The 15,161-nt window shown below is 35.3% G+C and overlaps 1 protein-coding gene across 1 annotated transcript in view; it reads left to right on the top strand.

The window, feature by feature from the left end:
• Otogl (otogelin like) overlaps positions 1–15,161 on the top strand; it is a 143,043-nt gene that overhangs the window by 88,340 nt on the left and 39,542 nt on the right. Inside the window, exons 27-33 of the mRNA XM_028754595.1 lie at positions 1,237–1,386; positions 3,228–3,347; positions 6,157–6,273; positions 8,080–8,236; positions 9,085–9,111; positions 12,657–12,824; positions 14,356–14,634. Coding sequence (XP_028610428.1) covers positions 1,237–1,386; positions 3,228–3,347; positions 6,157–6,273; positions 8,080–8,236; positions 9,085–9,111; positions 12,657–12,824; positions 14,356–14,634 — 1,018 coding nt within the window. The remainder of the gene's footprint in view (positions 1–1,236; positions 1,387–3,227; positions 3,348–6,156; positions 6,274–8,079; positions 8,237–9,084; positions 9,112–12,656; positions 12,825–14,355; positions 14,635–15,161) is intronic.

Raw genomic sequence — 15,161 nt, 5'->3', positions numbered from 1 at the left:
TATATATATATATATATATATATATATATATATATATATATATATATATATATAATGATGAAATTTACTTCACCTGTGCTTTGAAATGTTCACTTAAACACCTTATGGCATTATCCCACTGTACTTTATTATATACTTTATTATATTTAGAGAAGAAAAATGGATGAAAAAGTTTATTTCTGTTTCCATTTTTTTTTATTTTGGCTGGGATAAATCAGTTTTCTTCTTGTTAACCCAACTATGTATTTTCAAGATCATTCTATGAGCTTAATTTGGGGCCATTGTCCTGGTTACAGGTCCTCTGGCTTCCCAATGTACTCCCTGTCTGATCCCCCCACTACCCTTTCTAGTTTGTAAACTATTTCCTTTGAGCTTCCAAACCCTAGGCTAATCCTTCTCTGCTCAGACCTTTATTAATTATATTTTGAATTTTCATGTGATCCATGCTTCAGCCCCTTACTGCTTTTTTATTTGGATCTGACCATATCTTGGGTGTGTATCTGTCACCAAGCCGTGTTTCTTTGTTTAACCCATTTCTTTTGTTTCTGTGTCATCTTTAATTCCCCATTCTCATAAAAGTTTTCTGGTCTCATATATAAAAGAAAGTGTTTGCCCTTTATTATATTATTGTAACCTGTGGGGTTGATGTACCACTTTGTATGTATGTATGTATGTATGTATGTATGTATCTATTTATCTATATATGTATATGTAGACATATAATTTTTCTTTTTTTGGTTATCAGATCATTTCACTTAGAAATACTCTCTAGACTATTAAAGCATTGTATCTTGCCAAATGTAAATAGTTCTGTATCTCATTAAAAAGTGTAATAGCACTAGAAGGCTGCTTTTATGTTGTGGTTAAGTACAGAGAATCATGGCAAAGATACGTTTTTTTTTCTTTTGATGGGAAGAGCATACATTTTTCATCCTCAACCTCTCATATCCATTGTTCCTTCATAGTCTCTATATCCATTCTCTCTTTTTCTTCTCTTCATTGACCCTGGATTATCTTTTACTTTTCCCATGGTCTCTTGCCGAGCCAATCCTCTAGTTTTTATACAAATACCAATATAATGTATTTCTTATTTAAAACATTGGGTTTGTAATAGAGAATTTTTAAAACCACAGCAAGCAACTATGTTAGATATATACTTACTGGAAAGCATAATGTATTCTCTCTTTTAGTTAGAGACTGTGGTACTTACTCTAAGACATTTTATCCTTTTGAAAGAAGCGATCAGGTTTTTTCCTGGAAAGCAAACCTGAATACCAGCTATGGAAGGCTGGGTTTTACATTGTAATATACTTCCCGGAGGAAGATATTACCATTCTGTGGGATGAGAAGACAACCATCCACATCAAAGTCGGGCCACAGTGGAAGGTAGGCCAATCTTCTCCTTAAATGGGATACCATGAATGAAGTTGTGTTTGAAGCAAAGGATGATTAAACAAATTGTTAGGCAAATTTGGTTTTAAAGAATTTCTTGGATTCTTTCTGTAACTATGGAGAACTGTGTTTGAGCTGATATGTTTTCAAAATTACTAATAATGCCTTATGTGAAAGACTTCAGAAATTGGAAAATACTCATGCAACTGTTGTAACATACAAGTGGCAGAACAGAATACTACATAACAATATAAAGGAATACACTATTGATTTGTAAAATATAAATCAATCTGACTTAGTTTTTTTTAAAATTAACATCATAATATTTGTTTTTGCTTTGTTCATCTCCTTTCTTTCTCCTCCCTTGAGTTTGATAATATGTTATATTTTTGGCAAAAAAGATTCACTAATAATAATCTGTTTTCTCTATTATGCTTCACATTATAGATTTTTAAAATAAGTTAACATATAGTAAAATTGTAGTAGTAAGTAACTAGTAGTAACATATTTTAAAATTACTTTATGGCTTTATGGGTTTGGAAAAATGTAGTCTTGATCTAATAGTGTAGGTTTTTTTTTTTAATAAAACAAGTCTATCAACACTCACTATTTGTTCAGCTGCTTTCTTATTGCTAAATCTTACCTCTGACTCCACAATCAGAAAAAAAAAAAACCCATTATACTATCCATTGATTTCCTTCCCCAAATATTATATCAGTGAAATTGTTTAGTAATTTTTGAGATCTTCCATCTTTGACCTGGTAAAATAAATATGAAATTCATTTATATTTTATAAATTAGTGGGTTTTTTCCTTCATAATATTATTGTAAGCTGTGGTATAGGTGGGTGAAGTGCTAATTGGCCTTGAATATCTACATTCTGAAAACATGGGTCCCATGCATTGTCTGGTTTTTTGGAAAACATCTTACTTTAAAGGGAAATTTTCTAGCTGTTTATGTTGAAGAGAGATTTCAAGGAGTATCAATTCAAGGTTTTAAGAACAAATTCCATCATTATTGGAATATCATCCATTTTAAAAGTCTTAGAGGACCTTGTATCTAAAAGCAAAAAAAAAAAAAAAATTAACACTATTATGAAAAAAATCCAGATTGAGCCTATTTTAGGTAGTTCTGATAAGAATACCTTCCTTACCCATCACGGAATATATATTATCAAAAGCAATGCACTTATGTCTTAGGTTGGTAAGGCTCTGTGTAGTATCTTACTCGTCCTTGGCTTGCCAGCCTGTTAAATTAATTAATTACTCTGTCTGGGGGGTCTATTTTCAGTTTCAAGTCATGTACTTGTACTTTGGCTGCCAACAACACTGGTCAGTGCTGATATAAGTAGTTCCTGTAACCACTGCTTTCCTCCTTTCACAACCTGTAGCTTCATTGTTTCAACATTCATACTGTTACTGAGCCTTAAATATATAATCTGATGGGTTTTTCTTTATAAAAATTATTTATACTTGTATACTATATGTATCTTGTGTATATATATATATGTATATATACATATATATACATATATATATATATATATATATATATATATATCTTGTGTCAGTATATACATCTCTACTTACATTGTTAGAGATATCAATACTAAGATGTTATAGTAAGTGTGGATAGCTAATACTTGGAAGTTGATAAACTATTGAGGTTATCAAATATTATAGACATAATTGAATTGGTATGAACTCATTTTCTTAAAAGATTTATTTTAAATTATCTCTATGAAAGTTCTTTATATGTCTTAAATCTTTCAAAGTTTTAATAGATTTTGTCTTAGAATAAATATAAAATATTTCATCATAATTTTATTACTTTAGAACAAGCTGGCAGGATTATGTGGTAACTTTGACAAATGTACTTCAAATGACATGACAACATCTAATAACATAGAAGTGAGAAATGCTCAGGTGTTCGGAGACAGCTGGGCCTTAGGACAGGTAAGTTACATATATGGGATTTAGAAAAAAAACCATATTTATCAAAAGACTATTCTGAGGTGTAAAATTACTTAGGATATTGTTAAATTTTTTTATTTATTCTTTGTGAGTTTCACATCATGTGCCCCAATCTCACTAATCTCCTTGAGTTTCACATCATGTGCCCCAATCTCACTAATCTCCTTGTACCCCCATATTCATTCTTTACCCTTGTAACTTCCCTTACCCCCCAAAAAGAAACACCCACCCTTCAAAACAACAACAACAAAAAAACCCAAATCAAACAAACCAAAAAAAAAAAATCTTGCTGTGAGAGCTACTATGTATTACAGTGTGTCCCACAGTATACACATCTTTTGTCTACACGTCTTTACTTATAAATATTCATCACAATAAATAATTTGTCTGATTCGATAACTCTGGCTTGTGCTACACTATCAATAATGTACACAGGGATTCCTCTTGGATATTCTGTTGTTGGCCCTGGAGATATCATGGAGATTCTGCAGGACCAGCTTCTTTACATGTTCTAGCAGTTCATAGATGCAGTTGTATATGGGGTGGGACAACTCAAAGCCTCAGATCTAGGCCTGGGTGGTAGCTGAGTTGTCCATCCTTCCAGCTTTCCTGTGTCTGCTGCCACCAGGCCAGCTCACCTGCTTTGCCCAGGCAAGGGGTAGTACCAGGTCTCCCATAATGCCCAGTCAAGAGGCAGGTTTAGGTTACATTTGACATGATGTTTTTATAATAATTTATAGGTGATGGAGTTTCATAGTTACTTTTTATAAAATTCTTGTGACAACTTTATTTTTGCAAAAGTTGTCTTCACATTACAGATGGAAAGATTATGTCTCAAGGAGGTTCAGTGATTTGTCTAACACAAATTATGTGTCCAGAGAATAACAAAGGTGATATTTAGACTTATACCTTCTCTCATATTTTTCAAGCATAGAAAAATACGTTCTGCTCTAAATTAATTCAGTAGAATTTGTTTAATATCCTGCTTTTCCATTTTAATATAGGCACAGAATACGAATATGGCATTCTCCTGCATTCAGGAATTTTAATGTCTTAGTTACTAGGTGATGTAGAGAATTATCAATAAAATTTATGGAAATAGATGTGTGTTTAAGTGGATATGCACAGCAAGTCGTGGTTTTAAGAATTCAAGGAAGATTTCTGGAACAAATACTCTAAAGATAACATCTTTAACAGCTACAAGATCTGAGAAGATTAAGTTTATAGCTGTGGTTCTCAACCTTCCTAATGCTGTGAGCCTTTAATTCACCTTCTCATTTTGTGGTAACTCTTAGCCAAAAAATTATTTTTGTTGCTACTTCATAAACTGTAATTTTACTACTGCTAAACATTACAATGTAAATATCTGGTAGCCATGATATCTGATATGCAACCCATGTGTGGGTTGTGACCCACATGTTGAGAACCACTGTTTATAGGAAAGAGAACAGAGAAAAAGTAACTCACTCAGCAGATGTGAATGGGGTGGAGAGAATACAGAACAGAATACATCTCATAGAGCTCATATGCTTACAACATGGGGTTAGAAATAGAGAATGGCTAAACTAAGGATACGTCTTGGAAAGTGTAGATGCAGGAGGCTCTTACGGTACAGCAAGGGAAGCTGTGAGGGGAGATTAGAAATCTAACAAAACTTGAGAACATTAAAAATGGAAATTCCTAGTATTTATTGAAAAAAAAGTATTTGAAAGACTCAAAAAAAGTCATAGCTTCTGGCATCAGAAATATCAGTTGGAGTTTTTCCTTAGCAAGGCGAAGAGGAGATATAAGTGTACAGGGATGGACCTCAGGATACAGTAGAAATAAGTGTAGTCTACTTTAGAGACTACTGTCTCTTTCAAAAAAGTCACTTTTGAAAAAGTGTGACTGAAAGACATTTAGGAGGAAATGTCTAGTTTTGAAATACAGGAAATTAACCTGGTATATAGACTTAGCATGTAGCAGCATATTCAGGACACTTGTGTCAATTGAAGGGACTAGGGGTTCGAGGTAAGGTTTTGCAAAGAAAAGAAGGAGCAGGAGGTTGGAGAAGAAGAGCTAGTATAGTATAGTATAGTATAGTATAGTATAGTATAGTATAGTATAGTATAGTATAGTATAGTAAAACCAACAGGAAATGTTGGTGCTGAATCCACATCAGAAGAGACACTTAAGACAGATTGAGAGGTAAGAAAGTGACTTCAGACTGAGAAACTGCCTCTGTGTTTATAATTGAGCAAATTGTTGGCAGGCATTCCTAAGGGAAGTTTTGGAGAGGCACATTAGAGACAGCAGGGATCAAATTTCAGAGTTTATGAAAATTGAGTCTCTGGAGATTATAGAAATCTATACATCCATCCAATACCTCAGAAGGTGGTCTGTACATCCAATACCTCAGAAGGTGGTCTGTACAGCTAATACCCCAGAAGGTAGTCTGTACATCAAATACCACAGAAGATGGTCTGTACAGACAAACATGAACAACATGAAATATTAAAGAGGGACATTCATGCTCATAGAATATTTTTTTGTGAAAATATCATAGTTGTGAAAAATTCAAAATGATTATTTTTCCTCTGTGATAATCTTTCTCTTTAATAGGTAGTTGCTTCTCAGAAGTGATTTAAGTAATTAATATATAACCTATATGGTTGAGCGCAGGCCATAGGTGAACATGTCTCAAAGGACGAGACTGTGCTGCAGGGTACTGTCATGGATAGAATCAGGTTGGGTCTTCTGATTTCAGTTTAGCCCCTTTCCAATCTTTCTGTCTCCCTTTGATTTTCAACAGTGTGAAGATCTTGTCGAGGCACTGAAGCCCTGCGAGGCACACCAAAACAAATTCCCCTATGCCAAGAGAGAATGTTCCATTCTGTACAGTGATGTTTTTGCTCCTTGTCGCAATGTGGTAAATGAGCGCTTTCACTAAAATCTCAACCGTAAAGACCTGCTGCTGTATATACTGGGATGGGTGGGATCCAGTCAACAACTCATGTTTCTCAGGTGTCCTACAGTCATTTTTAGGGCACCTTTGTTGGTATTTTTCTAAGCATCATGTTTAATTGACTTCCTTTCTTCCTTATCCCACCTTATTCAACTGTGTGTCTGCAAAGGATCATTGTAATTCATTCTAGTTGATTAAATACAACATGCCTACAGTATTTTGTAAATATTTGTAAATTATGACGGGGATACATGTTTATCTGTCATCAGAGAACATTTAAGTGGGCATTCTATGTAAGTGGAGTTTAACAGGGTCCCTGGTGGCATATTTAAAATAATACTAGGAAGTATTCCAAGAACATAACTATCTAACCTCCTTCCTCACATGATAATTTTGGGTCCTGGTAGATGTTGTGAAAATAATTTAATACAGTTTTTTCTTCTTTCATATAATACATCCTGGCCACAGTTTTCTCTTCCTCACTCCTCCTAGCTCTCCCTACAACACTTCTCCCCCAAATCTGCTCTACCTGCTGTTCCCTTCATAAAAGAGCAGCCCTCCCAATGATATTAACAGAACATGGTGTAACAAGATACAGTAAGACTAGGTACAAATGCTCATATCCAGGCTGGACAAGGAAACCTGGTATGGCGAAAAGAGTCTCAAGAGCCAGCAAAAGAGTCAGAGACACCCGATTTCTGCTGTTGGAAAGTCTCACCAGCACCCTTAAGGCCAAGCAACACCCTGTGTGTTGCATGCCCTCTGTTTTCTCAAAGAAGGCACATGTACAGTTCTTGAGTTGTGAGCCAGGTCTGTGTTTATTTTCCCAAAACACCACTTTTTCTTGAAAGAACGAATAATAGAAACATTACAGAAATCAAGATGAGAATATTTGGCAAATATTTTCTTGAGAAGAGGAGAATGACTCTGTGGCTTCATCTGATGGAAAATGCCCGATGGCATTTGTTGTCCTTAAAATTATTTAAATTTTTTGAAGTGAAAAGTAGAATTTTTCAAGACTTGGTTCATAACTGTGGACTTAAAGATTTTGTGATATTTTTTTCTGATATAAAATAAGGGTGGCCTTTTGCTTTCGCATCTCATTAAATGCATTAACATTTAGGAGATCTGTGTATACCACACAGTTTTCAAATAATCAAGAGTAATGTTATGGAATTACACAGGAGCAAAAGATTACTTTAAAGAGTTTAGGCCAGTGAAAGTACAGGGTTTTTTGCTGTGGTTTCAGACATCAGATTAAACATTGTTTTTATAAGTATCAATACAGTGGTTGTTAAAAATTAAAATGAGAACTGCCATGTAACCCAGCCATACCACGCCTGGTCATTACGGAGGATCTATATCTCATCACAGAGATGCTTTCACATCCCAGTTTATTTGTGATGTATTCATAACAAGTAGATGCATAATGAAAATGTGGAATAGATACACACTGAGTTTATTCAGCTGTAAAGAAACATGAAAGTAGATGGAGCTATACTGTATTAAACACAGACCCAGAAAGGAAAACAAACACACAAACAACAAGACCACATCTACAGATCCTATCCTACAATGTATACATAATTACATATAAACAGATGTAAAAGAGTGAAGCCTAGAATATAGAAAGGAAACCAAGAAGGTAATTAGTAGGCAGCAAGAAAGGCTAGGGAGTGAGAAAAAGGACACATGAGACATAAAAGAAGCAAAGAGTCTGTGCCCTGGGGGTGCTTATTGAAATCATAATGTCTTTCTTTTTACTTCCAGATTGATGTTACTTCTTTTGCCAAAAACTGCCATGAAGACACGTGTAACTGCAACCTGGGTGGGGACTGTGAATGTCTATGTACCAGTGTAGCCGCATATGCTTACAAATGCTGCCAGGAAGGGGTGCCCGTTCACTGGAGGTCACCCACTGTCTGTGGTGGGTGCCTTGCATAGCATCATTAAGTGGACAGCTTTTAAGAAGATGCAAGTTAATTGCTGTTTTACTGGGGATTAGTGCATGCAACTCAGGGAACTATAGTTACTTTTAGCTGACTAGATTCCAGTCTTTTGATAATCACAAATTATCAAAATGTCAAAGAGAAAAATGTTTTAAGTTTTCTGTTGCGTTTGACTGCTGTTCCTGCAACTTTTGAAATATATGTTACGTACATCTTCACAGAAATTGTTTATGATTCCAACCCTCTTATGCCTGTGACGTTTCATCCTTCTGATAAGAAGGAAGTTCTTTTTGAAACTGATCTTGATTGATTTCCTTTCAGATTTGACTCCTTAATGATTTTGTTTACTTATGTGGGTGGTTAGTCATCTGAAGAACAGATTACAATTCCGACAGTTTCTGTGCTTGGCTTCGACATTGCCAAGCATCTGTCTATCTTTAAAATAATGTCATGAAACCTGTTTAAATGAAACACATCATCTTAAAAAGTACCCTTTGAGCAAGACTTCGTTGGGTACACTTGTATCTTGGCACCCAAGTGGCTGAGACAGGAAAATTACTGTGAGTTTAAAGCTGGTCTAGGTTGTAAGTAGGACTGTTTTAAAAACATCAACTACACACACACACACACACACACACATTCATATACATGTATGTGCTCTCTCTCACACACAAGTGCCTTTGCACATAGGAAGTTTCTGAGTAATTATGTCATTCTCTGTTATTTTATATAGTAATTAATAAATGCATGTCCCTGTGTTGCACATCCTCAGATAAGTAATATTTAATTTATAGCCAATTTAATACCAACTTTTCTTTTTTTTCAGCCCTTGACTGTGAATATTATAATCAAGGTATGTAACACTTTAATGAATATTACAGCAGTATTATATATTTTTCAGATTAAAAATTTTTGAACAATTTATACTGGGGATAAAACACAAATAGTTCAGGAATTGAGTGACAAATTAGAAAAGCTTTCCCTCTACAATTGATCAAATTTTCTGAGGACTGCTGTTAAAATTTATTTTCTAAAAATAAGTGTGTAATTCAGGTTATTTGTTCTTTTTTCTTCTTTTTTTTATAATTTATTTTTTCTCAAATCGTAATTCATTCACACAAGGGTTATAAACACAGAGAGGCAGGATGTGGGGAAGGGAATGACAATGGAGTGTGGGTGTTCAGGGGGAATACAGATATCTTCAGAACTGGGTATCAGCTGGGTAAAGGTTCAGGGGACAAGTCACTATGACTCTGCCTATGATTTGCTTGTCCTTATCTAACTTGGTATTGTCTGCCAAGGCTTCCTATTTACAAGGTCTATGACTACTCAGGCTTATAAATTTCCACAAAAGCTGCCTGTTTACAATAGTTTATAGCCATCTATTTCAATGTTTTTCCACTGAGACCCAAGACTTGGTGTTAGTATACATGTATGACAGGCCTATTGCTGATTTTAGGCCTATGGCTGATTTTAGGCCTTCAGTGTGTAAGCAGGGCTGCCCCTAACATCTCCTCCCTTTTTTAAGTATAGAAGGGCTGTGGCAATTCTAATCTTGCGAAGGTGGGGATAGAGGTCTGACCTCCAGTATTTGAAGGGGACCTTGTAATGGCTCCAGTCCCCCTCTTGTTGTCCAGTGAGGCATGAGGGCCATACCCATCCTGATGTCTTTTTCCTGGAGAGGGGATACTTTTGACATGAACCCCTATGCAGTCAGGCTTGTCCCTCAGGGAACCCAGATAGATATTTTTATCTTTTATCTATATTTCCTTGCAGTGCTTAGCCTCGCAGCATGAGCAAGAATTCAGATCACCTGTCAGAGGGCTTTCTGGGTGGCCCTTCTCTGCTTGGTCTAGGGGCAGAAGTACCCCCTTTTAGGTTGGGTGGAGATAGGTTTTGGAAACACCCTGTATAAAGTAACAACCTCATCTTGAGTCTCGTGGTCCTCCATAGCTAACTTAGGATAATGTATCTGAGTAGGTTTTGCTACCAAATTATTTATCTGCTGTATCACAGAGTTAGTCCGCCAGGTTATTTGTTCTTAAAGGGCCTTCTAAAATACTTTTGCAATGACACAAGTAAATGAGCAGTTAAATTAATTTTTAAATATAATTTTAAAATATTAAAGTATAGCAAAGGCACAGCATATTTAAAACAGAGTCATCAAAATGGAGAAAAATATGATGCTTATCATAGGTTGGGGAGGAGTATTAATAAAAAAATGACAGATATTGACCAAAGGATAGAAAGTTTTAGTTTGATAGAGTAACTCTGGTGATCAGTACACATTATTACATATAACTATGCTCTTGTTCATAAGTTTTAAAAATTTCCATAATTTTAAATGAATAAGTTTTATATCTATGGCAAGGGTGGCGTTCTTATATATGAACATGCAATGGAATGATAAGATCAGACTACTTAGTGAGTCTGTCATCTCAATGTTTACTATCTGGAGAACACCTAGACTTCTTTCTTCTAGCTGTTTAGTAGTTAGCCAAAAGTAAAAGTAAGACTTTTATTATTTATGACAAGATGATTGAACATAAAACATGTTAAGATGAATAAAATAATCCAGGCAGAATGAAATTCTATTTGTGTACATTTATGTGTATTGTTTTAAATAGACTCATGGGAGTGGAGGAAAACCCTGGTATTTAGTAGAGGTCATGGAGGAGGATTCGCAAGGAGAGGACAGATGCTTATCAAAGAATAAAAAGTTTCACTTTGATAGAATAATCCTGGTGGTCACTAAACATCATTTTGACTACAGATAAATTTTATTATATTGTTGAAAACAAAGAAACTAAATAAAGATAACATGAGAAATTCACTTTACTATTACTGTAAAATATACACATTATCAAACTGGAGACTTAACGCAATGACAATCAAAGCCTTTTGCTTCGGCAAGCATCCGGGCTGGTAGCGAAGCATCTGAGTGGGCGTTTACACAAAGGTGGAAAGAAGGGCACGAGAATATCAGTACAAAAGTCAGAAGGCCACAGACGCGGGCTTGTGTTTTCTCAAATGATACAATGAGACAGACACAGTGACCGAAACTTAGTTCAGACAAGTGAGCCGATCTGGAGAGGAGATATCTTGTCAGTGCCTGGGTAACTCTGGACTTCGATAGAGGATGCGGAAGTTAGAGCAATGGTTGTAGGAACCCAGGGCCAGTAACCATCTAAGCTAGGGAAGTAGCTAACGGCTGAGATTATATAAATAAACCTCGAAAACTTCAAAGACATGGAGGTGATTAAGAAATAAAAGGGAGGCTGCTTGTGCTTGTTCTGTTACGTTTATAGGAATCGAAGGTTGAATAAAAGTCAACATTTAGCAAAATTCTTATGCTAAAAGAAAATCTAACCAAAAGTATAAACTGTAAGAAACTTTTAATCAGAGAAACAGAAATTTACACACACACACACACGAGTAGGAAAAGGAGAAGAGAAAGCTAGATAGCAGAAGACAGAAGACAGAGACGGAGAGAAAGACGCACAAAAGGAGCCAGAGACAGGGACGGGTAAGGGAATGGGATCGGGAGTGGGGGTGAGGATGGGGGTGGAGTGGGTGGCAGGGAGAGAGAGACATGGGATTGAGTATATCAATCTTCTGGGCTTCACAATTAAATATATAATTGACTAATAATAGCAACAGTAATAATAAAAGTAGCTCCCGTTAACATTTTATTTAAGAGGAAATTCAGGCATGAAGAAATTAAGCAACTTTGCCAAAGTCACTTAGCATGAATGTGATGATCAGCTGGGCCTTATAAGCACTTAGGACTTTGAAGGCACTGAGCTTAAAGTCTGAGCTGCCAGGCCACTTTTGTGCATTAGGAGGTGACTTGGTAACTTCCTCATTTAAACGTTTACTCTCGCACCACTCGGCTCCAGGTCCTCCCCTGGGCTTTCTGACCTGTTGTCTGTAGACCACTGGAGTCAGGGCACCCTGGGTTGTACCACTTGTGGCTTGGTACACATTGCTTCTGTTGAGTCGGCCACAATTGTACAGATATACTTCATGTGTTATACGTATTTGTATCCTTGGAGGTTAGACTGGAAAGCCATCTAAACAAATTTCTTCTTAGAGAGAATTTGAAGAACAAAAAATCAAGTCATTTTCCTACCCAGTTTTGTTTTATATATAAGAATAATTCCTGTATGGATACATGTACATATTTATATACATAAACATATGTATTCATCTGTATTTATATAGTTTAAATTATATAAGTAAATATATTCTAAACTAAATTCTTGTTTATTTTCAAAAAATAGTTATTGGTTTATCAGTGAATAAATTTTAAATGCTCAATATTTATAGAGTACTTTTATTTTTAAAAACTTAAAGTGCTATGCTAATTTATAATTATTTTACTTGTGCCTTCACCAGGGCTTGGAGAAGGACCATATATGCTGGCCAGTTATGGGCAAAGTGGCCTTGTTCTCGGTGCCAATATAACCAGCAGGAGCATTTTCTCTTTGCCAAGAAACAGTGATCGTGGTAATTTATTTTTTATTTTTATGATCACTCCGGGCCTTTTCAAAGAGAAGACATCCTGTAAGTATAGTTGAAAATGCAAATTTAGTTTTTCAACTCAGTTTTTTCATTAACCGTTTCCCAAGTATTAATTGGAGATTTCATATGCTATGACATTTTCTAAGTTCCCCCAAGGAATATAAAACAAACTCTCTGCATACAAAATTGCTATTTTACATATAAAATAATTCGCTTATCTATTGGCATTGTTATGTTAGAACTAAAGATGTTTGATAGAATCTGTTTGGTATGGAACAACTCACTGATTAAATGTTTATGGTATTAACCACAGAACTTAATTTGAAAATATTTAAAACGGTGTTCATTCTTAACATTTAAAGGATTTTAATGGATGGTTAAAGTGAATAGGATGGATTTGATTTGGTGTCACATGAGTTGAATATAGAACATGCATGTCAGAGTGTAGAAAATAATGACAATATTTTGTCCTTAGTGTCCTTTGTCCTGATCTCAGTGTCCTTAGTTCCTTAAAACTACCTTAGTTTACTGACTTGTATCAGCAAATTATATCCCAGGCTTGTATCTGCCGGGCGCCTGTTCTTACTGGTGCATGTGCCCCCTGCTGGCCTGTGGTGCCAAGCTGCATTTTCATTGAAGTCTACCTAGAACCATACACAGCTTCTTTTATAAGCACAAGAAATTAGTGAATATGATACAATGCTTCTTTTGTCCTAGAAAATGAACTCTTTATGTTCTGGAAATCAGACGTTTTAATTTATATTAGTTGCACCTGATTTTCTTTGTATGAAAAATTATTTGATTTTATGTTGTATCTTTGGCTTCTCAGTCATGATCTTTGCCAGTCTTAAGGACAAAATAAATGTCCTTGGTAACACTGCATTTGATAGATTTCTGGATTTTATGATTCACAGCAACTATTGTTCTTAAAAAATACAAATACTGTCTTTTCCAAAAATCAACACAATATTTTACTGAAATGGCTTATATCTTATAAGGTACAATTTCAAAGCAAATTAACAAAATACGATCATGCATATCAAATACTTTATAAAGTCTGATTACTCATTAGCCATTTTTGTCATCTTTTGAGAAATATACACTACTACTGAGTATATAACATTTTCTCAATGTAGCAAAATCCCTTATAAGAAGCATTTTTCCTAAAGATACCACTGGTAGAAAGAACAGTTGCTTACCCACTTAAATTAATATGTTTTCCCATTTTCTGATTCTCTTTTTGTCACACAGTTTAGTGGTTTATAGGTTTTATATGTGAAAACATTACAGCCCATAAGTATACATATCTATTATTTTTTTCTCCTTTTCCAAGGGCGCAATAGGTAAATTAAAGACCAGAACCTGCCAGAGATTGGTTTGGTCAGGATACATTGGTAGCCACTACATTTAAAGTGTTGTTTTTTCTTTTTGAAATCTTTCAATTCATGTTCAGCATGCCTGAGATAGGCATTAATTTTGTATGTCAAAATGTTTTCAACCTTGTGAATGCATATTGTAAGGTCCTTGCCTGTGTTCTGCCTTCTCTAAGTCATTAAGACCCCCTGTTTTACAGCATTGGCTCTTGTTTCCTTGGAATCTGCTGAGAGGCCAAACTACTTTCTCTATGTCCATGACAATGACACCCTTAGCTTGCGGCTGTGGCGGGAAAACTTGGAATTTCGTCAGAGAGCTACATTTTTCCACCACCAAGGCCTCTGGATTCCTGGTTACAGTGCCTTTGAATTATACAGCAAGAAAGGCTACTTCATCGTTTTTATGGATTCCAGTGTTAAGGCATCAAAATACGATGATTCGGAAGAATTCAAGCAGTCAAGTAGCTTCAGCATAGAAGGTATGCTTCCTGAGAGCTCCAAAGAGGAGCCCAAATTCTTATGCTGTGAAGACTATGTCAGGTGCTAACATTAGGTCTATATGCAGGCCATGTAAGATGCTAACGTTAGGTATCTGAGCCATGTTACCGTAAACTTTCTACTCTTCAGGCTACTTATCAGCTCAACAGGAAAAATAATGCTGATTTTATCTACTATGCTAAATGCATGAATATTAATGGATTAGCATAACTCTAATAACTTTATAATTATTTCTCCATATATTACTAATAGCACTTATTGAGTTTTTGCATCAGTACCCAGTCAATCACATCTCATGAAATGGTCTAGTATTTGTATCTACATTTTTTTTCATATGGCGAACTTTCTATCAATCTGATCCTTAGCCTCAAAGACAGCATATTTGTCTCTATCTTCTGAATCCAGGAGTGACTGGATTTATTGACCTCTGGGATGTTTCTTTAGTTTAGGAGAAGCTCCATCTGATTTCTAAGAAAGCACCTTTGTGTTCTATCACTGAAGAGATCTA

The sequence above is a fragment of the Grammomys surdaster genome, unplaced genomic scaffold, assembly GCF_004785775.1.
Source record: "Grammomys surdaster isolate TR1022 unplaced genomic scaffold, NIH_TR_1.0 126028, whole genome shotgun sequence".
NCBI classification, from domain to species: Eukaryota; Metazoa; Chordata; class Mammalia; order Rodentia; family Muridae; genus Grammomys; species Grammomys surdaster.
This window is presented reverse-complemented; position numbering and strand designations above follow the sequence as displayed.